The following is a 25,116-nucleotide window of genomic DNA, read 5'->3' on the forward strand; positions in this document are numbered from 1 at the left end:
GAAAGAAATTAATGCCTTCCCTCCTGAGGCGAGCTGACACTACTGCTAGCAGCTTGGCAAATGACAGTCCCCCCCCCCCACTTTGAATCTCGGGTACTTCCTGTGCTTTTTGTTGATAGCTACATGGAAGCAGGCATCCTGGAGATCCATGGAAATTAGTCTGTCGTTCATGTCGAAAGCCTGGAAGATCTGGGCTACAGCAAGTACAAATTCAATAGCCCCAGATCCAGGATGGGTCCCAGACCTCTGTGCTTCTTCAGCACCAGAAAGTATTTTGAGAAGCAACCTGTGCTTCGTTCTGAGCACGATACCATCTCTATCTCCCCTTTAGCCAGAAGCAGATTGATCTCTTCCAGCAGGAGAGGTTCCGGAAGCAAAACTTGGTGACAAGGGGAGGGTGCCTAGAGGGCGAGAGGCAAAGGGAAGGCAGTATCCTATCAGGATGACCTGAAAAGGCCCAGGTGTTTGAGGTGGATCATTTCCATTCATCACCAAATCAAGTTGAATGGCAGAAGTCTGCTTCACAGAGGCTTCACGCCAGGGGTTACGGGGGGCTCTGTGCATGTGGAAGTGCCTCCTCTAGGTGCATCGTGCCCCCTACCCCTGTAGGGAGGGCGTTGACATTCCTTGCACAAAAGGTGTCTGACTTTTAGCCCTGTGGGCATAAGAGGCAAAGGTGCGCAAACCCCTGCCTGCCAGGCTCGTGGGACCCTGCTGCTGCACCACCAGCCCCAAGGACTTGGCTCTTAGAGGCCTGCAACTTCTGGAGCATCTGGTCGGTCTTGGTGGCAAACAATTTCATGATCTTAAAGAGCATGCCCAGGAGCTTCTCCTAGATCAGTAGCAAGGCTGACGTTCTCATACAAGGAAAACGCCACAAGACAGTGCTGGGGGCCATTGTTCTGGTGATACAGTCTGCGGTGTCTAGGCCAGACTGTAAAATCTGTCAGGAGGCTTCTTTGACGTCCTTAATAAGGGCCTCAAAGCCATCCTGGAGCTCCACTTTGGGGGTGTGCTCATCTGCCTCAGCCATCACGAACCACAGGCCAAAGTAGAAATAATAGTCCACTGTCCTGTGTCAAAACTCTACTGTCCATTACACTTGAAACTAAAGTAGACCTTGGTCCAGAGGAATGACTCCCTTCTTCAGGACTGCGGATAAAAGCTCACCTCCAGGTTTTTCCTGCTTCTTAGGGAAAGGACTCCCCGACCCCTCCTTCCCCGGGCCAAAATTGTCCTCCAACACAAAAGAAAGCTCTGGCACTTCTCTCTGTCAAGCACAACACTCTTTTCAGCTTTGATTACCAGGAGAAGGACTCCTTTCTCCTGGCATCTGTATTTCACAGTTCAACACAACCAGGAGGCTGCGGGAGGGGGATGGGGGCTGGGAAATGATGCACTTCCCCTGGCCTTGGTTTCACTCTTTGATTACTCAGCAATACAGTTCATGGAGTAGTAGGGTCCCCGACCCAGGTTGGCTCACTTTGTTCTCTAGCCTGCCAAGTGATGCCACGAGGAAGAGCACTGCGCTTTCTGCCTTGCTTTCTTTTGTTGTGGGTCCCAGATCTAGGCTTCACCAATTCTTGAGTTTGGCCAACTTGGTTCACTATCCTGCCAAGTACTGCCACAAAGAAGATGACTTGGAATTTCCTTCTGTTTTGGGTGCAGGTTCCTGACCCGTCGTACTTCTATGCTTCTTTGATCTCGCAGATTTGGCTTACTCTCGTGCCAAGTACTGCCATGAGGAAGATGACTTGTGTCTTTCTCTGGAGAGGCTTGTTTAGCATTGGGGGGTCTTAGATTTACCCCTGTTTGGGAACCACTTCCCTCTGTAGTTCTCTTTGCGGCTCTCTGGTTTAGGGGGTGTGCCACTGCCCCTGGGTTGAAGTCTTGGTTCTCGTTTGCCCTTAAATGTTAGCAAAACCCCTTTGTTTTCCCACCAGCCAGCCCATTCACTCCTGTACCTTCTGGAACTTCCGTGGCAGGCTTCGGCCCGTCTCTGGGTCTGTTTTTGCTTCGCTGTGGTCTCTATGGGTTACCGCTGGGTTTTGCTATGCTCTCCGGTGTACTGCATTGGTTCCACAGTAACTGGCCCTTCACAGACTGCATGTCTGTTCGACCGCGGTCCAGCTTCTTTCCTGCTCTGGACCTCTGCTTCGTCAGTTTCCAGATCGATCCTGCACTGTTGGACCGTGTGGGGACATCTCTGCCTTCTCACCCGCATTCTGGTCTCCAGCCACTTTAATCTCCAGCGCCGAACAGCTTCCCTGCTCTCAGTTCCTCCTGGTAGGGCTTCACAACAGAACTTTTCCTTTTTATGATGAATGGACACAGCTCACTAAAATGCTCATTCAAGTTCTCATTGGTGCTCTTTATCTTTCTGCACCTCCTCTACATCCCAGTTCTTGTTAAGTTGGTCTTTATGAGGGTGTCCCTGTACTTCCTTTCCACAGTAGATGTTACATTTTCAAAGATACAAGGAAGTGTGAGGTATTGGATTGGGGCTTAAGGAATGTGGAGGTGTATACGGCATGAGTGGAGGGTTGGTATACCGCTTTCAACTGAGATGTTCTCCTTGGTCCCCAGAGAATAGGTCTCTTCTCATGAGATCCTCCAGCTGAGGACCACCCTCCAGGGGGACTATCGGATAGCGACCTCAGCACCCTGACCTCATGGGAAGGGGCTCCCCACTGGGGAGAAGTGACATCTCGGGATTCGTCACAACAATGAAATAGGAATCAGAAATGTAAGCTAGCCTGCACAAACTTTAGCCCATAGAATTAGAAGCTGATCATGTGATGCGGAACACAACAGTGTATTCTTTAACATGGGAAAGGGCTTCATGCTTACCTGACTCTTTTACAAAATCCCCAAAGTAGGTGAGGGTTATAAAACCTTCCGTGGACAACTCTAGAGAGTGCTGTAGCCCGACTGGCCTGACTGGTTTGTTGGTTTCAAGTTCACATCCAGCTGCTGGCTTTCCATTCACAGACCCACATTCTGGGGTAGCTCCACAAATATTGAGCTATAGAAACAAAGAGCAATGTTATTTTAAATATGTGAACAAAGAAATCACAAGACTTGAAAGCTAGGGGAAGGAAACCCTTATGTTGTGAAGTGAACTATTTGAATCATAGGGGAAGGGAAACCCCTTTTCCAATTAAGAGCTGGAAAAAGCTCTGAACTATTATTCGGAACACTTCTTATTTGATGCAGACATCCCTGTGCACTGTATTCAGTTAGATGTGAAGGCAATTATACGTTTTGAACACAGAGACATTAGGCTTTGGCATTCCTGACACAGACTATCATTAGTTACATTTAGGTAGGGAAATTCCACCGTAGCGAAGGGCAAGTTAAACATTTTCCCAACCTTCCGTTTTAGTTAATAAAAGTTTGTACATCAAAATTCTATCTCGTTGTCCGCGTTTCATTCATGATGCCTTCACACCACATTGACTAAACACGTAATTTACATCATATCTTGCCCTTGTAATCTTTTGTACATTGAGATGACTACACAAACGGCATTCAACCGGATTTCAGAAGATCATTACCCAATCCGTAATGACTATGTACAAAGAGCACTAGTGAAACATTTTTGGGAAATGGGAAATGGGACATCATGCAGATTACCTGAAATGGTTAATTAGCAACACCATAAAACCAGATTCTAAATATAGTGCCATCAGACGGCTCGCTAAACTTGAACCAATATGGATGTCAAGACTCTGGACTGGTCAGAATTAACAGATCCAATGGCACTTTTTATATTTATCTTTTCACACTGATTATTTTGTCTTGATTTTCATGTCCTTTGTTCCAGTTACATATAGTTGAATGCGTCTATTGCCCTTTGGTATTTACAATTATATGAGGTTTATATTCAGTGGCTTCTCTTTCACCATGATGGCATTCATAACATACCCTTGACCCGTATTTCAGGTTCTATATTGTGATGAATCCTACAGACTCCTCACTAAAACCCTGCCTAAAGTCCCCTCCGAAGTGGCCAGGAAAATGGAGACGCTCTCTGACCTTGGGGGTGGTGTTCTGCGGGAGGGACACCTAGGAGGAGAAAGAGCCCAGGTGAATGAGAGGACTCCATGAGATGAGACACAATATTTGTCTTCCTCTCTGGAGAGCATCTTCTCAATACCAAAGAATGTAATGGCTTGCTGTCAAAAAATCTTTTTTGTTATACAAGTTGAAGATCTTAATGTGGGTAAAATCATTTTTTTAAAAATCAGACACCCTTAGTCATTGAGAGAAATAAAGACCTTTCTAAAACCCTGGAGACTTATAAAGATAAAGGTATAGTGAAAGGAAGTCTGGATAATAAGTCAAACATTAAAGAACTGTATTCCTCTATACAAACCAGTTTTGTGATTGATCCTTATGATATTCCTTTAGTGAATATTATGGGGAACAGAAATGAGTTTGAGAATGAAAATCAAGTGCCATAATTCCTGATGGACTAGGACGAAGGAGAGGGCTAAAGAGGAACAAAACTGCAGGAGTGGTCGGCTTACTAATGTAAATGACCCACACCTAAGGGAGACTGGGAGGCTTAAAAGGCCCCCTCTGTTGCAGGTCATTAGTGAGCAGGCAGAGCAGTGTAAGCAGCAGAAGCAGAACCAAGAGGAAGAAGACAACGCCAGGACCACTGTTGAGCAAAGAACAGTAGCCGGTTCCGACAGGGTCTTTGGCTCCAGAAGCCTTAATTGCAGAGGCTGTGCAGCGGGAAGCGAAGAAGCGTAAAGCTGGTTTCCCAACAAAGGCGTCCCCAGTGGCCAACAAGCACCAGAAAACATCAGGAGTGAAGAAACCTCTTTTTTCAAATGGCTTAGGTAGCAGCAATCCAAAAGAAGCAGATTTCCGGGTCGCGAGGAGCCAATGAAGCAGAGAACCTGTGAGTCGCAAGAGAATCGGAGGCGCACGCTTTATCCGGTGAGTTCACCAACTGATAGTGACCCGGAGCGCTCCGAGACTGCTCGCGTGTTCAATGGAGGCGTTTCCAAAGTAGAAAACACTAGTATTTGAGTGAATGCAATACCGAAGAAGACGCTCCGTAAGTTCGTGGTCCAGGGCATTGTGATTCGAACTTTCCATCTATCCTGTATTACTTACCTTTCTTTCCTTTAGATCCTGCTCTCCCACGCGCTCGACCGCGGCAGCTTTACTAAGCACTCACCGAAGCGGCTATTCTTCTCCGCAAGCACTTCCGTATGGAAGTCCGGACTTCAGTATATATCGGAGGGAGAATCCTTTTCTTGTTAATCGCATACTCAACTTCAGTATCTCCTTTCAGAGCCCGTACCTGGGGAACTATTAATCGGCGTTCAATTTCCACACCCCCGGCGCAGAAGCCACTTGGCAATGCTGCGGCTCTTCTGCAGTAAGTAGAATATGTAGTGCGGGGATAGCCTGTAAGGTAGGGACTTCTCTCATTCTTTCTTTGGGCTCCACTTTACTATCCCGAATTTGGGGCAGGACGTTCGGTCATCTATTCCTGAGTAAACATCAGATTGGGGAACTTCTTATGCAAATTACAGGTGCCGGTCCCATTCTCCCTCTCGTCCTTTAACTTCTGTTTCCAAATCTTCGGAATTTACCATCTGTGTCTTCCTTCTAATAGACAAGACTCTCAGCCAGCCCCATGAGACTTCTGGACCAGTTTCAACCTGCTTGTGAATGCTAAAGAAAAGGGAAGACACCCTTCCCTTCTCTCTCAATTCCAGACCAGGGTTTTCTTCCCCAGAGGGTTTCCCTGTGCAGTTTGCTTCTCTCCGGTCCCGGTCTCATCTCAGACGGAGGGAGGTAAGGCACCCAGGGGGATTTTCCTGTCGTCAAGGATTATCTGTCTGCAAGATACAGGAGCAGCATTGATCCTCCAGGAGGTGGAGCCAATTCTCAACTACTCTATAACTACCTCTATAACTACCTCTACAGTCCGCGGAGCGGTCGCGGAGTGGCGGCGAGTGGCAGTCCTGCAGTATCCCTGCCTGAAGAGTCTGCTTTCCCTGTCTTCATAGGAGGTGGAGCCAATTCTCAACTACTCTATAACTACCTCTACAGTCCGCGGAGCGGACGCGGAGTGGCGGCGAGTGGCAGTCCTGCAGTCAATGCAGGCGAGGCTGCGAGGACTGCCACCTCCCCAACCTCACCATTTACTGACTTGGAAGCAAAACGCTGGATGCGTAGTTCGCGTCCTCCCTCTATTTTAGAAGAACTGACAAACACTAAACAAAATCAAGTCTACTGTTTTTCCACAGCTTGTAGCTCATATGGAAAAACAGGAAAAACTGATAAGCCGGCAACGACACTGCTCAACTATAAACAGCAACAGAGGAAAGCAGCCGTTCTTACGGCCCCCTCGGCGCTCTCGACGGAAGAAAAACAACGAGAAACGATGCCGGAACCAGAGCCAGGAGTTTCTGCAACATCAATCATAGAGGACTTACATCTTGAGGCCCGACTCACCGGGTACCTCGTGGACCCTGAGATCACTGTCCCTCTGGCGCCCTCACCTATTGGTCCCGGAGGAGATATTAGGTCTGTGCCGTCCAGGGGAGAGGATCCAGGCCCACGAGGATGTACATTGCCGTCGTCCAAGGCCTCAGCCTCCGATGCAGCCTCGAGGACCGGCAAAAACCGAAGTCAGCCGCACGAAGAAGGCCCAGTAATTACCGAGTCCGGAGTGGTCGAACCCTGCAACCGCGTCACAGTTGTAGCCTTCATACACAGCGACACGGCCGCTGAAAAAGAAGACCCCGCCCCGCGGGGGTGCGACCCACCGTCATCTGCCTCGGCACTGAGGACTCCCCCCCCCCCCCCCCCCCCCCGAGTCTCTCCATCAGGATGAGGAACTCGCTTGCAATGACCAGGAAAATCCAGATAAGTTGTGCACTACTTCAACGCCGGCCAGGTCAAAACAAAGTAAACGCCCTAGACACTCACCGGCAGCTCATAAAACAGAAAAGAAATGCCTTAAAGGCGGTAAAAAAGACAACAAAAAAAGAAGGCTGCTTTTAAATAAGGGCTTAGTCACAAAGATAACTAATAACAACGGCCTAACAGCCTACTCGAAAAGGTCAGGTAAGGCAATGCAAAACACTGCCTCACAAAACCTGCTCACCAGATTTTTCAATCCAAAAACTTCTCAATATTCTCAATACTCTCATCGCACTCTAGAGCTTACGGACACTGAAATTTTGGAAGCACTAGAAGAAAACCCCCCACCGTCAAAATACAGGAAGACTGTGCAACTGACTCACCACCCACAAACATTGGCGACTTTAGCTACTGCTATTTTACACCAAAAGGAGAAGCAACTTTCCGACACCTCAGAGGCTACGCCACCACCGTTAAAACCTCAGCCCCAGACGGAGAAGGGGAGAGAGCTCCAAACAAACCACCCCGTACAACCAAAAGCACCAACCGGGGAAATTTCCAACAAAAGCAATGACAAGGAGCACGACGTTGGCCAACCAATCAATACAAATGAACCAGTCAAGAACTCAACACCGGTGACCACAAAAGAGCAAATTTGAACAATTCCCAGATCGGAAGATCTTCAGCCCGATCCCCAAATCTCTTGGTCAGACTCTGGACCTCCTCCAGACCAGGAAAAGCATGATTCTATTCCGACGGCGGATTTGGCTCAACCTTTAACGCCAAATAGCGCCCTTACAGTGGACAAAGAACATTTTAGAAGCACTGGTCGTGAGACGGAAAGCCCAAAATCAATTTCTACAGTACCAGCCAGGCCTTCTCACAGAAGACACTCTCTCGACAATCCCTCCACAAGACATTATCATAAATCTTACAAGACGTCCTCTACTGTTTTTTCGCCTCAAAGAAGTCCTAGCAACCAAGCCAAATTGCCTTCAAAAACTCCATCAGCGAAAAAAACAGACATTTTTTCCATCATGTCTGCAATTTCAATAGGCCTCACCCCATTCACCAAACTTTATGAATCCTTAAATGAGACTCTCAAAGACCACACTTCAATTCAAGCGATGATGTACACTAAACTCATTTTCCTGGAGGGCTATGTGATGGCCCATGAAGAGCGTCTAAAACAAGCAAAAGATCAAAACCTTTATTTTACTCCATCACAACAGAAAGCGAGAAAGGAAAATCCAACACTTGCCGATTCACTGCATAATAAAACCACGAGAGAGGTGGGAGAACAAACCTCCACGTTCATAGATTTGACAGTGAAAACCACCATCAAAAACTGTCGAACCCAAACCGACACAAGCCAAACAAATTCTATAACAAAACCTAGAGGCCAAGATGAGAAAAAGGAAGTTGTGCTGGTAGTAGACGACACCTTCACCCCAGACACTGGATACTCCTTCCAGAGCCAAAGCACTGAACAAGCCTACAAGATCTTTACCAAAAAGAAAACGGATAAGGACCAAAGCAAAAGGAGCGATGTCCAACCTTCCAACCCCAAGAAACAGGAACCCTCAATTAAACCCAGAACTAAACCGAACAGAGTCGACCCAGAATGTGCTAGAGTGGAGACTATTCCCTCGGCAACCCACAGCACTCCCACCCCCCAGAACACAGCCACTTATTCTCCCAAAACGACTGAAGACTTCATGATCCAGGAATCGTTGATGAATATTAGCCTGCGCTTAGAGGAAGGCTATCCATCACCATCGAGGAAATGGCTAAATCGCAAGGAAAAACAGAAATCCTAGTGGGCCATCATCATTCCAGTTTAGAGGCCACCTTACAAGAAGTGCGCCTAAACCAACTTGTACCCTTCCTCACATTAGAAGAACGTCGTAACAAAAGAATTCAAAATTTAAAGAAGCTTGAACCGAAAGCAACGGAACTTCAGCCAACAACCCAACAAAAACTAACAACGTGCTCCTACAAGGTGAGGGACACTATTTCAAGGTTTGACTCACAAAGATATCACGCTCGGAGCCATGAAGCCTCGAAAGAGGTGCAATCACAAGGAAAAAAGTCTGGCGAAGAAAGACCTGAACAAAGTAACTGAAAACAAAAAAACGAGGTTCTGCATTACAGATCCAAAACAGACAAATACAAAAAGATCTCCAAAGCCCCTCAAGAACGACTGTGGGTCCTCAAACTGGAACAAATTCCAGGAAACCATGACAACGTGATTTTGAATAGAAGCTCAGTACTAATACTATTCAATCATGGCCCAAGCTGAGGATAATTAATACGAATGACCTAAGGATAGTTGATCCAAGCCACAGGAAAGGTAAGGCGCAAACATATCTGCACATTTCTTCAACAACAATCAAAGACCTGCTAAGAAGAGAAGCAAAAAATCTACTAAAGATGGGATACGACCTCACAGAAACAACAAACAGCAGAGATCACTCGCGTACTAAACCCCTCACCCCGAGGGGAAACGGAAAATCCCAAGGCGACTATTCAAAAACGAATTCAATTACCCAAACACGCCAAAGAAATGGGGAACGGTCGACGGCCAGAATAGAGCAGAGTGAGAACAGCGACACTAAAACCCACGCTTTACCCAGTCCAAAGGGGCGAGTCAAATCTATCTCGAAGTACGATGCAACAGGACCAAAAACGAACCTGAATATTCGAATGTCCTCTACAAACACTCCATCTAGAGAAAACTTACGCAAGACCTTCAGCCAACAGGAACAACCTTCAACGTTGGACAAAACTGGAACTTTAACCAAGTCTACAGCAACGAGCCTATGGGCTTGGCTTCCAAAAGCACTAACATCAAAGAAAATTCAATAGCAACTCAAGTACTCGGAAAACAGCCATATAGACCACCAGACAACAGACGTGGGTAGACATGAAATCCGTCTATGTTCTTGGAACACGAGGGGTTTCTACCATTTGACCAACCCAGGCGAAATCCATCTAGGGGATTATGATATACTATGTCTACAAGAAACGTGGCTAACAAAACTACCGACTTTAGATGGCTACGAACTTGTCTTGGCGCCAGCTTTAAAAAGCACGAAAGGCCGGCCATCTTCTGGCCTTTTGACAGCCATCCGCATGGGGCACGGCTTACAACTGGAAAAAGTCTTAAGAGCCAACCAACACCTTCTAGTAGTTCTTCTAAAGTGGTCCCAACAAAGCAATCACGACAAGAAAGACCAAAACACATCTTTAGCTATTTTAAATATATACTGGAATCCAGCAAAAACGGAAGTGACTACTTTCCTTAGAGAAATGGAACTAGAAATAGACGAGATTCTGACAGTCCACCAAGTGACGCATATACTAATTTGCGGTGATCTAAATGCAGCATGTCCCCAACAAAAACCAAAAAAAGCCATAACCCCTGCCGTCTTAAGAGGAAGTCAGTGGCTCGACCTTATGAAGTCTAGACAGTTCCAGAATTTAGACACAGTCTTTCCAGACAAGTCACGTCCACCGACCTGGTCAAATGGGGTTTCCGAGTCATCAATTGGCCACATATTCGTATCACGCCCTTTCTTGAACTTGATCTTAGACTTCAAGGTGAAACAAACAATGGCAAGTGATCACAACCCTCTAATTACAACGTGGCAAAGCTCCAACAAAGCAGTTGAATCGTTGAACTACCAGGTGGAACTAAATCCTCAGGGAAACAGATTACGCCTTACAGCGAAAGATATTATAGAACTATCCAATAAGTACAGTAAGGCCAAAACAAATAACCTGGAGTTTGGGACCGATTACGGCCCCTTGCTAACAACATATAGGAAGCCTGGTACCACGAGATCTCTCCCCCTAGAATCAAAGCATTCGTATGACATACGGCTAGTGGAAAAACAAAGAATACCGCAAAGCAATTATAATTGCCGGAAAACTTGAAGTTAACCAAGCAAAGAGGGAGAAAAGGAAAGTGAAGTCCACTTACCGCTCCTGGCTAAAATCTCATCGCAGAACTCTATATCAACAAGACTCCGAAGCTATTTTGAGAGCCATCTGCACAAAAAATTTGAAAGATTTCTGGACATTAATAAACTCCAAATCATCTACCAGTAGTGCAAGCATTGAAAACGCTATTGGAGAAGCAACTTGGGACAAATACATAAAGAAAACTTTCGGTCTACCTTGGGGCCAGAAACCCGCTACACTAGAGAGTCAAGAACTACCCTGGGTAAAAATCAGCAATCAAGAAGAAATTTTCGACCTAATCGTCAACCTGAAAAATTCAAGGGCTCCTGGCCCCGAAGGTATTACAAATATAGACCTGAAATCCAACCCAGAAGCTTGGTCCTCTTATCTGTCAAGTCTTCTCAAGATGTGTGGAATCAAAATCAATTCCTGCTTCTTGGACCACAGCCACAATTGTACCCATATACAAGAAGGGAGACATCAACGATCCAGTGAACTATCGCCCCATAGCGCTCCTTGATCCAATAGGAAAGCTATTCGGCGCTTTGCTACTGAAAAGATTCCAACACTGGGCCTTGAACGCCGCATGTAATGATCCATTTCAATCTGGATTTAAAAAGAACTTGGGAACTACAGCCAATATTCTTCTGATAAGTATACTGAAAATCAAAATGCTCGAAGGAGGGCCTAGGTTACATCTGGCCTTCATAGACTTTTCCCAAGCATTTGACAGAGTCGACAGGTCTGCGCTTTGGAGGAAACTGAAAACCTGGTCTTGCCCTGAGTCCATACTGAATCCCATTAAAGCACTATATATGAACACGACAGTCCATGTTAAACTGAACTACCAATGCCCTTTGGCTCCCTCCCTCTTTTTGGCCTACCTCGGTGATTTTCAAACTTTAGAAGCCTCTGTGAGAGCCTTCCCACCCCGGGTGGGTCAACACACCATTAGCATAATTTTCTACGCCGATGACCTTATACTGATCGATCAAACACCCATAGGTCTACAGCGTCAATTGGACAACCTGTACGAGTATACTACAGCAAATAACCTGGAAGTAAACAAAACCAAAACAAAAATACTTACCTTGGGAAAATCAACGAAGAAAACTGAAAAACTAAAGTGTTTCTTTCAATCAGAGGAGCTCGAAAAAGTTCACAACTTCAAGTACCTGGGTATTGTGCTGGACAACACCATAAAAGAAACAGCCATGCAAGATCATCTGAGAACAAAAACCAGGAAACTTGCCTCACAAGGAAAAGCTATCGATCATAAGCTGGGTCACTTTTCTACGATCCCGGCAATTGATTTTTACAAAACGAAGGTGGTTCCTGCTCTAACCTACGGTACTGAAGCAATGATATTGCTCCCGCGTGAAATTTGGCCAAAACTTGAAGCCTATTACTGGCGTACTGTTCTCGGCCTTCCTACGTCTACACCGGTAGCATCAATTCGAAGGGAACGGAGTCTTCTGTCCCTGCAAGGGACGTTGAACTGTAATTCACTAAGGCTTTACAGAAAAATCTTACTTCCTGAAAGTCCACTGCTATACAGACTGATCTAAATCGAACTAGCAGCCGAGTCTAACAAAATTCTACAATCCTGGAAGACTTACATCTCAAGACTGCTAAAAGAAATTGAATGTGACGAGAATGACTTGATCACAAATCCGGGAAAATTTTTGAAAAAAACTAAAGAGCTAGACTGGATTAAGACGTTGGCAAAAGCTTCAGAAAACAAGCTAACTCAACACTTGCCACCGAATACAAAGAAACTGAATGAATTACAGGGATACATCAAACAATTTCCCAACAGAAAAGCAAGAAAATGTATTCTAAGAGTGAGATTGAATTTGTTGCCTACAAATGAAATTAGAGCCATTAGGGGTATGTCAACTCTATCAAACTGCAGATTATGTCACAATACAAACGAAAAAGAGAGAGTTCGACATCTCCTACTGGGTTGCCCAGAAACCAAACCAATTAGGACCGCCTACATGCGACACTTCTCATTGGACCCTTCTTTAGACAGTGAACTTTGTTGGTGGTCAAGAATGACTAGTGGAGATAGACCGGCCTGGCTAACGGCTCCCACGCAAATAGTTCACCAAATCATGGCAAAACTGGACACTTTGACCTCTCCAGAAATGACAGCAGAAAGTCAGGACGCAACGTTTGCCCTCTCAACTTCGCGAAACCTAGAGGTAGCAGCTGCGAGTGAATAGAGATCATGATTAATCATATCTTCCACTCACTAATACCAGTTTGAAGAGGCCGTAGAAGGCTGAAAACCCTAGCAACTTTGCTTCTCATGTAAACAAAATCAACAAAAAGACGTTTAACAGACATGGACAGTGACAAGCTCTTTGTAAAAATCAATCTTTTTATTTTGATTCATACAAATAAAAAAAATAAAAAAAAAAAAATACCGAAGGCAATTTTGAATAACGAACTATTAGAAATCTAAGAAAACATTTGTTTATCCAAACAACCAACTGTTGTTAAGTTTGCAAGTTTGTTGAGAACCCAGTAACCAGATTGGACAATACTTTAAAAATCGAATACAGATAACCATTACCCAAGCCAAACAAAAGCAAAATCATGGCAAATTAAAACCAACAGTTATTGCCAAAGGCAAGAGGGGACTAATAAAAAAAAGTTATAAAGTTAACTACCCACATTTGAAAAAGCATAGAACAAAAGCTGGTATAAACACATTGCCAAAGTCAAGGAAGAGAGAATAAAACGTTATCCTTGTCAGTGTTTGGTTGCTAACACAGTGGGGAAACAGAGTGGCAAGAAGGCTTCCCTTCTGGAAAAGGAGGTCCAGAAGGAGAGGAGCATAACTTGCAAAGGTTTTGGAAAGTGCAAAAGAGTACTAAAGAGCATCAACGCAAGAGCACCAATGCAAATCTTGCTTTCCCTGGAGAATTGTTTAAAGTCAGATGTTGTAAAGCAATAAAAACTGCAAAGCTGTTGTAAGCTGATTCTAACCACAAGAGGCACTTATTGTGAATTACTTTTCGGGCAGGGGAGTATACCCAATCAGCAAACCTTTGAAGTAGTAGGCCTGGAATGGGAGTAAACCAGGTAGAAGTTGATGAAGTGGTGTTAGCAATTTATTTTGACAGATTTTCATTGCTGAAGAAAGAACTGTATACAAAATGCTGCAGAAGTGTTCTCTATCTTCAGAAATAACACGTTGTGGCAAAAACATTCTGACAAAGAATGTATATTGCTATTAACAAACTAAGAAACAATACTTGTGATGTTAGGCAAGATTGTATGCAGTACCCTGTGGGAGACTGCACCAACCTTGTCCTCTTGGCAACAGTTAACCCAACATTTTTTATAAGCATGTACTACACAAGTTGGTAGAATAACTGTACAGCCAGGCTCATATCCAGAGGGGTCAATGTGAGGTGGAGGGTTACGAGTATGAACACTTACACTCAAGGTTTCTTGATTAAACAATTATTTATTAATTTAACAGTCAGTTGAATAAGCCTTCTTTAGAAGGGAGCAAATATATGCAACACAAAAATCTACTTCAAAATACTTCTTTAAATCAGTAGATACCCATTTGGGATGGCACACAGACACTTCCTACACCCTGAGGTTACTTAAATAACTAGGACACTGTGGACATTGATATATCACTGGCATATTTAGAGTAATACTGAATTTGGTATCAAAAGGAAAAGATGAGGGAATAAAACAATGGTTACCAAATATTCTTAAGCAGGCAAGTACTTTTGAACCCCCCAATGCAAAGTAAATTAACTGTTTCCCAGCTACACAAGTTATAGAATGTGTGACTTTTGTTAAGGGATAGTTAAAGCACAAAGTCAGAGGATAGAAGAGTCTTTCAGGGAGCCAGGACAGCCAATGTCAATTGAGCAAAAGTCTAGGGGAATTGAAGCACTTCTTGAAGGTAAGTAAAAAGTCTTGCACAATGTTTTAGAAATCTTTGTAGAAAATTAAATCACTGTAGGGCCACAAGCTGGAGGCTTGTGAAAGGCAAAGCTGCAAGCACCTCTGCAAAAGCAACCAAGACACGTCTCAACTGAGAGCTAGCAAGACTTCACAACAAGAGGTAAGTACTCCTTAGTTTTACAGTACCTTAGGTCTGAAGAAATAGGTTCCAGCTGTCTTCGGTTCCTTTTGTAGGTCTGCAGATCCTGTTGTTCCTGAGCCTCAGTCATGGGGACAAGAGGGAGGACGTCTGAGGACTCCTGCACTATGAATTGAAGGTCGGCGGCAGCAATGGGCAAACTTCAGATCAGCGGCATTTTGCGGTTCCAGCTTCTCGCAAATAGCACCATCACGGTTCTCGGATACCTTATGGTTTTTCCTCGCATCTGGGAACAAGCACTCTGTTGAGGTGGCTCAGGACTGGTCAGTCCTGGTTCATGTGAGCCCGGAGGATCTTCCTGGAGCTTGCGTCAGACTTAAAGACGAGACACTCGATTCTGGTGTTCCTCTACCTGGCAATCGGTTCCTGCAGCAACAGTGTAAGCACAGCCAGCTCCGAGAGGATTTCCAGATGAGTCCGTGTTGGGGTTGTTTGGTCCACCAACCCAAGGGGAGGAGTCGTCTTTTGCAGGGCTTCTCTAGTCGGGGCGAATATGGAGCTTCATCACTGCAGCAGGGATTCACTGGGCAAACCAACGATCCAGGAGTTGCAGCAGGCGTCTCTTCAAAGTTCGTCTTCGGATTCCTTCGTCCAGTGATCGACTCTGCCTTCCAAGCAAAATAACTTGCCTTTTATGCATGTTTTTCCCATTAATTTGCAGACTGTCAATCACACAGCATGGTGGCTGTCCTCCGAGGACAGCCAACCAGCCAATCACGTTTGGGCATTCCTGTAACCGAGAGTATTAAGCACAGGTAGTTTCAGGCACCTCCTACCAAAGACAAAACAAACAAAAGGGACCAAACCTGGTTTGGCAGACAGTAAATCTCAAGAAGGACCTTTCCAACAAGAAATGGCCAAAAAAGAAGACCGGGACATTCTGACCAAATGAGCAGCCATGGGTGTTTTACTGCAGCTGCAATTGCAGCCCACTCAATGGTAGTAAAAAAGTAAACCACTGCCACCAGCCATTAATTGTAGAAAGGGTAACATAAAAATGTTACAAAGTAACCCCTCCAGCATCCTATTATGAGATAGTGTGTGCTGGGTCTAGAAAGTTACAAATTGTAAGTAAAAGCCATTTCACTTCACTGCTTTTGGAAACAGTAGTTTAACCAAAAGAAGGTATTTAAACCTTTGGGAAATCTGAAAGACTGCCCTGTGCCACTGCACTGAAGGTGCTGCGTCACACAATGTAAAAAGATGAGGCATATGGAGTTTGTCAGACTCCAAAACCAAAGGAAACCGTGTTCAAATCACAGAAAAATACACAAGTGAGTGGGAAAAAGGTCTCGCTCTCTGCAGGACAAACATTTTAAAGTCCTAAAGTCCAGCAAAAGAGCTGGTGGTCTCTAAAGTAGAAGGGAATTAGCACATCTGAGAATTCTCCCTAACATTTGAAGATGATTCTAAATCTAACTATTGCAAGAGGAAGCGAAATAACTTTTTGATGAACTACTGGAGTGTTGGAATTTTCAGACTTTCTGTTGTCAAATTGGAGTCCCAAAGAATTTTGTTGGAACTTTGTTACAATCCAGAATTTTCTTGTTTCTTTTGGGAACTGTGGAGCTGAATCCTACTTGAATCTTGGGAAGGGAATTCACCAAGATTATAAGGAGAGATTGTTGTCATATAGTGAATTTAACTGTTATATTGTTTTTGCCTTTGAACTGCTGTGGATTACCTTGTTAAGTTACTGTTTGTAGAAGTGTGAGGGACAGATACTCTTTGTTAGAGTGTTTCCTTTAGTTTATTTTAGGCACATAAATCCTAGTCAGGGTAGGGATAGTGAGGTTTTTATCCAACCTTTTTTTATTTAATAAAATTGTATCTTTTGAAAAACCTTCACAAAGTTGTCCACCACACATTTCTGACCCGTCACAATATTCTTCCTGAGTATGGGTTAATTTAGTGATGTACAAGCCCTTTCTCCAACACATAAGGAAGGTCACGTAGAACAACACTTCACTCATCGTTGCTTTATCACACAGTGATTTTGGGATCCAAGTTCCTCGCAAGCAGGCTGCATTGGAAGCCTCATGACCTGCTCCAGCCTTGCACACACTGTTTTTTCTCTGTGTTGGACACATAGTTTTCATTTACATGCTTACTGGTCCCTGTGTGTACCTATCTCTCTTCGCAGCCTGTAAAAAGAAGCACAGACTTGCACTACTTCCACTCCACTCTCCAGTGGTGTTTTCCATCATATTAGAGCATTTTGACCAAAAGAGACCAGCATAAAGGTATAACAGAGGCTATTAACGCACACATTTGTATTTGCATATGGACAACATCATTTCAATTGTTCTCTCACACTTTTCTCGCATGTTGTTTCCGCCACTTTTTCCTTTTATTTTTTGATCTCAATTTTTCATTGTTCCTCTAGATTTTTATATTTCTACACCTGTGTGCTAACCCTGGACAGCAAACATTGGTTCAATTAGTTGTGGTACCCATCCAGGACCCTTTTGAACCCTGAAGACTATAGTAAGTGCCTAGTTATATTTTGTGCGCACTTGTTCTTCTTCAATTATGCAACAGGCCCCACAATGAAAACGCTTGTCTAAAGGTTTACCTTTCAGATATTTTTGGATCCATCTCATGAATCACCAGAGGAAATTTGAATAGTTACACCTCCTTCCATTCTAAACCACACTGCACATGGTTTGTTTTTCCATTTTGTCCCACTTTGCTTGCCAGTAATTGGTTTTGTTGGGGTGTTGCAACATGTGTTGGCTTTTACATTAAAATTGGATTTTTTCTTGTTTACTATTCATCATCAGATAACATAACCCTCACTTGTGTTGTTGAACAGTATCCTGGCCTGGAGAGAAGGAAATGTAGTTTGCTTAGTTCTGGGATGATTTATTCAAATTTCCACACACCCTTAATGAGGCGTGGTGGACTGCTTTTATGGGAGCTTAGTGATGCTCGGAGCACAGTTAGGGGGGCATTTTCCCCATCGATGTGTGCGACCACAAGGGCCTGTACTACAGCCCGTAACACCGCAGCGGGATGAAAGATTTGATTTTGGGAAGGGTGGAGGTTTTGATCCAGGTAATCATGGAGACAACTGAGGTCCTCTGTGCTTTCTACTCTCATGTACAACTGATTATCCTCTGCATATTGGTGGATGGCTACATCTGGATCTTTGAGAGTGTGCCCAAAGGCTCCATTATAATGTTTAAAAGGATTTGTGAGAGGATGGAGCCTTGGGGGATTCCGGAAGAGATTGGGAGATTGTTAGAATTCAAAGTGCTCATCTGGATGGTTTGTGCCTGCCTGAGAGGTAGGAGGTAAACAGTTCACGGCAGAGAATTCAATCCGGTTGGTGAGGAACGAGAGGAAGATGCAGTGGTTGACTGTCGAATACAGCCGATAGGTCAAGGAGTACAAGAAGCATCTATGAGGCTGAGTAGTTCGATTCAGGCGAGTAGTTGCACTTCAACTACTTTTTAAAAGATTCTGCCAATCAAGGGAAGGTTTGTAATTGTATGGCAGTTGCATTGTTTCAGTCTAGAGTCATTTTTTTTCATAAGAGGTCCTATGAGCCCAGTCTTAGGGTGTCCGGGAATTACTCTTCAGCGAGGCAGGCTTTAATGATGAGGAGTGTGTTGAACGCATGCCCATCAATTGTTTAATGAGGAGGGCTGGAATGATGCTGTTAGACAATGAGGTAGGTTTGAAGAAGGCAATTGTTTTTAGGTGGTCTGATGGAGGGGGATGAGAGAATTCGGTCCAGATGGGCAGTGTGTGTGCTGAGGTACAGAGGGAGCCAACGCTGTGAGATGCTGGTTCAATGATCTGCCAGAATTTGTGAATTATTTTATTAAAAAGATTATTGATTCTGCCACGTTTTCCAGAGAGGCTGGAACCTTGGCTGGGTGTTTGGTATAATACTCTAATATCTCAAATAGGTCTTTGTTCCTTTTAGAGTCTGCTGCGATGGTGGTGTATTAGTAATCAGATTTTGCCTCTGATCAGAAACCTACAGTTGGCACAAAGATTGGAGGTTGGTGAGATCTCCAGTGTAATGTTTTTGGCATCACCATTTTTCTAGGGTTCAAAATAGAACATTTGTTGGAGGAGGGTTCAGGTGTGTAACCAAGGGGCGGATGGTTTGGTATTAGCATGGCTGGTTTTTAGGAGGGGGTCATGAGTGTCCACTGGTTTCATAGCAAAGTTGTTGAATAATTGTAGGAGGCCCAAGGTATACACTGTGCAGAGAAAAACTGCAAAGTTTGCTTCTAGGGTCTTGGACCAGTACCGTATTGAAGAAGCACAGTTGAACCAGGAGGATTTTAGCCTGACCTTTGTGGGACGTAGTAAAGTGGGTGATAAACAGTGGGATGGCAGCATGGTCTGACCTTTCAAGTGAGATAGAGACTGTGCAGGTGAAGAGGGGCAAGATGTCAAAAACTAAGAATAGGGAGTTCCCTTTGTTGTCCGGGGGAGAGAGAACAGTTTGCTTAAGGTCCATTGATTCGGTCAGTGTGAATAGCACTCAGATTGTGGTTGTCGGTGTGCGACTCGGATGTTAAAATCTTTATTAAAGACCTTATTTGTTTGTGATCAATTGGCATATCAGAGTAAATTGGAGCTGTAGTCAATGAAAGAGTAACTCTTGTGAGGTGGTCTGTAGGTGAGGAGGAACGTGGTGGATTCCATGCAAGACAAAGGGAACCAGCATGCAAGTGATTTGACCGAGCTTATTCTGTGGGAGAGATGGCGCATGGCCAATTACTTCAGTGGCTTATCGCCACTTCGCCTATTGTCATGCTTGGCCCCTCGGCATATTGAATGCAGTAGGTGGAGGATGACGTCAAAAACAGACAGGGGGATAGGGTAAACAATGTTTTGATGATTAAAAGGTTGTTGTCTGAGATGAGGGCAGCGATCTCTGCAGCACGAGCGACTGCTGAGCAAGAACAGATCATCATGAGGTGGCCCATTGCATGTGGTCCGTCAGTGGTGGATGGAGGCAAGGGCAATATTAATGAGATTCGCAAGGGTAACTTGCCAGGGCAGTCCAGGGCGCTTTACTGTTTGCACCCTCGCCAGAGCGGGCTAGGCTATGAAGGGGGCTGAGGGTAGAGATGCATGGTGATGCCTTTCGTCAAGTAATTGTGCAACAACTAATTTGTTGCTCAAATGGAGGGTTGCAGGTTTGGCCCTCAGCCCCATCAAGCCCAAATAACCATAAACATGCAAGTTCCTTTTCTTCACCTATCCTTTGATTAGGATGCCACTTCCTATTCACATTGGAAGCAAAGAGGTCCACCTAAGGAGTTTCACAGCAGAAGATCTACAGAACTTCCTGGAAGAGCACCGAATAGTAGGATTCAGAAGTCCGTAAGCTCAAAGCACCCGATAGGCCATTTCCTGCTCCATCAAGATGATCCGCCGTCAGAGTTATGTCTTACACCAGGGACGACAACCACAGTTGCACTGATTCTCTATACAGAGGCAAGGACCCCACCCCACTTGTTGAGGTATGCATGACAACGGTGTTGTCCATCAGGACCAATAGACAATTGCCTTTCACAGACGGGATGAATGTAACCAGGGCTAGCTTGATCATTCCCAAATCCAACAAAGTAATGTTCGCCCGAGATTCAAGGAAGACCACAGTCCTCCCACCATCCGTTCCAACTGACAAGGTGCCCAAACTTTCAAGGACACACTAGTCACCACTATTAGCAGAGGTCAAGGTTGCCATAGCAACACCCCTTTCAACAGATTGTACTGCAGCTGTTAAGATGGACTTCCATAATAAATCCTGGGGGTGGATTTTGGGAGGCCAGCCTATCATTGTTAACAGGGACACTGAAGTCTAGCCAAGCCCAACCACGGTAAGGTAGCAGGCAGCAAGGCTTAGACTCAGGAGGTGTGTGAGAGTGGTCTAGGGCTACAATGAGTTCACACAGACCACCACCAATATTTCCAGATAGACAGGTAGGTACAAAAATATACAATGATTAGGTCTTTAAAATACACACTAAGCAAGTAAAGCTTGTGTGTCAATATTGCCACAAACTCCTATGCCAAGATGGATTTCTGCAAATTGTATCCGTTCCTCCTCATCCCCCCCCCCCCGTTTCCTTGCGTTTGTGCTGGTCTCTTGTTTGCCCCCCCAGTCAAAAATGCAATTATCGATCCACTTTTATGTTAATCACTTGACAGTAATGCATTATTTTAATCCCTCCACTCTTGACCCGATTTATTCAATTTACCTCTTTTTATCCATTTACTTCTCTCCGCTTATCAAGATTCTGATATATTATCTCAATTTTTGTATCAATGTATAACACACAAGTCCTCCAAACATTTTCAATTTTACCAATGTTTGGTGATTTACTCTCGTTTGTTCAATAAAAATGTATTAAACACAAGAAAAAAAAGAAATATGGATTTCTGGAATCTGGCCTAGTGACAGATCTTAGGAGGCCAACTTGGTTATAGTGAACAAGTCAGAGGTTTTCCAAACACCTAATGATGGTTACGTGGATGATCAGTCAAGGCTTATTTTCAGGAGTGTGTGAGTGGGGTCAGAGGCCCTCAATGAGGCACACAATAATTCAATTTAGACCGCAAGTATAAGACATACAGTTTTTTGTTATACGCCTTCTGAACACACTGAAAAATAAATCTAACAGGCAGTATAGCACAATACTCTATGATACAAATATCTACAATCTCCACATTTCAACAACTCATTACTTATATAGTAAGCAAGTAAGTAGATTAAATGCAATAAATGATGGAACCTGGTCACAAGTCAATTACCCAACTTAAGCAGTCCAAACCCTAAAAAGAATGGGGCCTTGTGCCCAAATAACACAGTAGCCACAATATTTCTCCCCTCAAGGCAGTCCCTACAGCTAAGTTACAGTTTACTTATGTTGGTGATACTTCAACAATTTTACTAAAGCCAAGTCAATGTTTTCTGATTTTTCAGGTTACTCTACCCAGGTTCGATGACCAAAAGGTTAGTGGAATGAAATACAGGAGACAAAGAGACTAGGTTCCCAATGTTATCCTATGGAGAGGAGTGACAGATGCACTGCATTTACTTACCCCCCCCCCCCGCCCGACTCATTTTCCCAGATGATGATGTAGATTATTTGGGGGTGGGGTTGGGGAGGTTTTATCTTCAACCGTTTGTTTTGGTGAGTAATGCCCAGGAGTCGTGGGCTTGAGGATTCTTCCGGGCAGTTGCAGCTATAAAATACAACCTCTGACGATGAAGAAGAACAAGTTACTTTCTTACCTGGTAACGTTCTTTCGATGGGATGGTCCGACGACGTATTCCATATCTATGACATGTAATCACCACAGCTGTGCTGCTTCGGAAACTTTTTTCGGCGTCTGCGTCCTGCGTCGATGACGTCGATGCGCCGTCGTCGAGGACCTCCTCCGACGTCCGACGTCATCCGATGTGATAAGTAGGACACACGACGCCCGTAGCCTCAGTTGTAGTTTTTTCCCCCAGAACGTGTGACATCAGTCAACTGCCAGTCGGACACAAAGCCTTGCGGAACGTAAGCTGCAATCGCAAAAGAAATTCTGCAGCGGGGAAGGCAGGGCGGGAGCGATATGGAATACGTCGTCGGACCATCCCATCGAAAGAACGTTACCAGGTAAGAAAGTAACTTGTTCTTCGAGGGGATTGGGTCCTCCGACGTATTCCATATCTATGACAGACTCCCAAAGCAGTACCAGAGCAAGGAGGAGGGAAAGAATTTAGAATCAAAATTTAGAATAGCCAATCAAATAGCAGAGCAAAGGACCACCTTGCCAAAGGCCAGATCCTGCCCTCGGATGGAATCGAGGGAATAGTGACGTAGAAATGTATGTACTGAAGCCCAGGTGGCTGCATCACAGATGTTGCGAATAGGAACACCCCTCTGCAGGGCAGTAGATGCAGCCACACCCCTGGTAGAATGGGCCCGCAAGCCAGCCGGTGGGTCCTTACCCGCCAAGCGTTAACACTCCAAGATGGCTAAAATAATCCAGCGAGACAAAGTCTGTTTCGTCACAGCTTGCCCCAAACGCTTTCCAGCGTAACCAATAAAGAGTTGCTCGTCCACTCTGACCCGGGACATGCGTGAAACATAAAAGCTTAAAGCTCTCCTAGGATCAAGCCTATGGAGCCTCTCCTCTTCCTTACCAGGATGCGGAGGAGGATAGAATGCCGGAAGGACAACCTTCTGGGCCAAATGAAATTCCGACACTACCTTCGGAAGAAAAGAAGGACGAACACGAAGGACAACCCTGTCCTTGTGAAATACAGTGAAGGGTGGCTTAACTGAAAGTGCCTGTAACTCACTCACTCTGCGAGCGGAAGTAACCGCAACTAAAAACACAGTTTTCAGAGTTAACAGCCTCAAAGGGCAAGAATGTAAAGGCTCAAACGGAGCACCCATAAGAAACTTAAGAACAAGGTTTAAATCCCAACCGGGCACCAGGAAAGGTGACGGAGGGAACACATTAGTGAGCCCTTTCAGAAACTGTGAAATCAAAGGGATTTTAAAGTAAGAACAGTCTTCAGACGAGCGCTTAAAGATGGACAGCGCCGCCAGGTAACCTTTAATGGTACCCACTTGCAAGCCCCTGTGGGCCAAAGAAAGCAAAAAGGACAGAACCATGGGGATGTCACATGCAAAAGGATCCACATTCTGAACTCTGCACCAGTCGCAGAATTTACGCCAACGGCAACGGTAAAGAGACTTTGTTGCTGGCCTACGGGCCGAAAGCAACACCTCCATCACGTCTTCAGGGAGGTCCCAATCCTTATACCTCAACCTTTCAGAAGCCAAGCGTGAAGGTTGAGGGATCTGACCTCTGGATGGAGAACCTGACCCCCCCTCCCGTGAGAGCAGATCGTCTCGGTAGGGAAGACGACGTGGAGGGCAGAGGGACAAGTCGAGAAGGTCCGGGTACCACGTCCTCCGAGCCCACGCCGGAGCAATGAGGATCATCCGGGAACCGAACTTCCGTAACCTCCGCAGCACTTGCGGGATGACGGGGACTGGCGGAAACGCGTACAGCAGCGGGAATGACCACTCCACCACGAACGCGTCTCCTAAGGCTCCTTTTGGAGGAAATTCCCGCGAGAAAAAACTTTCGCACTTCCGGTTGACACTGGAGGCGAAAAGATCCACTCGAGGGGTCCCACAAAGGGCGAAGATCTCCAGGAGAATCTCCTGAGCCAACTCCCACTCGTGAGAGATCGCGCTCTGCCTGCGCAGAGCGTCCGCCGTCACGTTTTCGTCTCCGGCCAGATGAACTGCCGAGATCGAAACTTCCTGCTGGATGGCCCAGAACTCGAGCTGCATCGCCTCCCTGCACAGAGGAAGTGACCCTGCCCCCCCCTTTTTGTTGAGGTAGTGCATGGCCACTGTGTTGTCCGTCAGGATCAGGACATTCTTTCCTCGCACAGTCGGCAGAAAAGCCTTCAGGGCTAGCCTGACGGCCCTCAGCTCCAACAGATTGATATGGAGTCTGGACTCCGACAGGAGACCAACGACCGCTAACTGTCAGCCCGTTGGCATGAGCTCCCCATCCCGTGAGGGATGCATCCGTCACGATCGTCACCTCCGGCCAGGGTAGCCAAAATGGAGCCCCCTTCATCAAGCTGCCTTCGACGGCCCACCACAGAAGGCCCCGGGCGACCGAGGGCGGCACCTGAACCGAGTCCGACATCCTGCCGGAGGACTGTGACCATTGCGTCTTGAGTGCCCACTGCAAAGATCTCATCCGCAGGCGAGCCTCTGGCACCAGAAGAATGCAGGATGCCATGAGGCCGAGCAACCTCAAGAACTCGAACACTGGGAGCGTCTGGGCATGCTGAAACTTGTGCACCATCTGCAATGTGAAGAGCCCTCACCTGGGGAGGAAAACACTGCCCCAGGGAAGTGTCGAGCACTGCTCCGATGTACTGGAGCCGCTGTGTTGGCGTCAAATGGGACTTCTGTAAATTGAGGGAGAAGCCCAGCCTGTGAAGGGAGTGGCAGGTGACGGATAGATGATCCAGGACTTGCTCGGGAGAGCTCCCCCTGATCAACCAATCGTCCAGGTAGGGGTAGACGTGAATCCCCCCTTGCCTGAGATGCGCT

General features: G+C 45.5%; 1 protein-coding gene across 1 annotated transcript in view; it reads right to left on the reverse strand.

The window, feature by feature from the left end:
• IGF2R (insulin like growth factor 2 receptor) overlaps nt 1-25,116 on the reverse strand; it is a 2,762,372-nt gene that overhangs the window by 1,435,124 nt on the left and 1,302,132 nt on the right. The window contains 1 exon segment of the mRNA XM_069606818.1: nt 2,851-3,025. Coding sequence (XP_069462919.1) covers nt 2,851-3,025 — 175 coding nt within the window.

This window comes from Ambystoma mexicanum, chromosome 4p, assembly GCF_040938575.1.
Source record: "Ambystoma mexicanum isolate Mex_15411 chromosome 4p, UKY_AmexF1_1, whole genome shotgun sequence".
Classification (NCBI taxonomy): Eukaryota; Metazoa; Chordata; class Amphibia; order Caudata; family Ambystomatidae; genus Ambystoma; species Ambystoma mexicanum.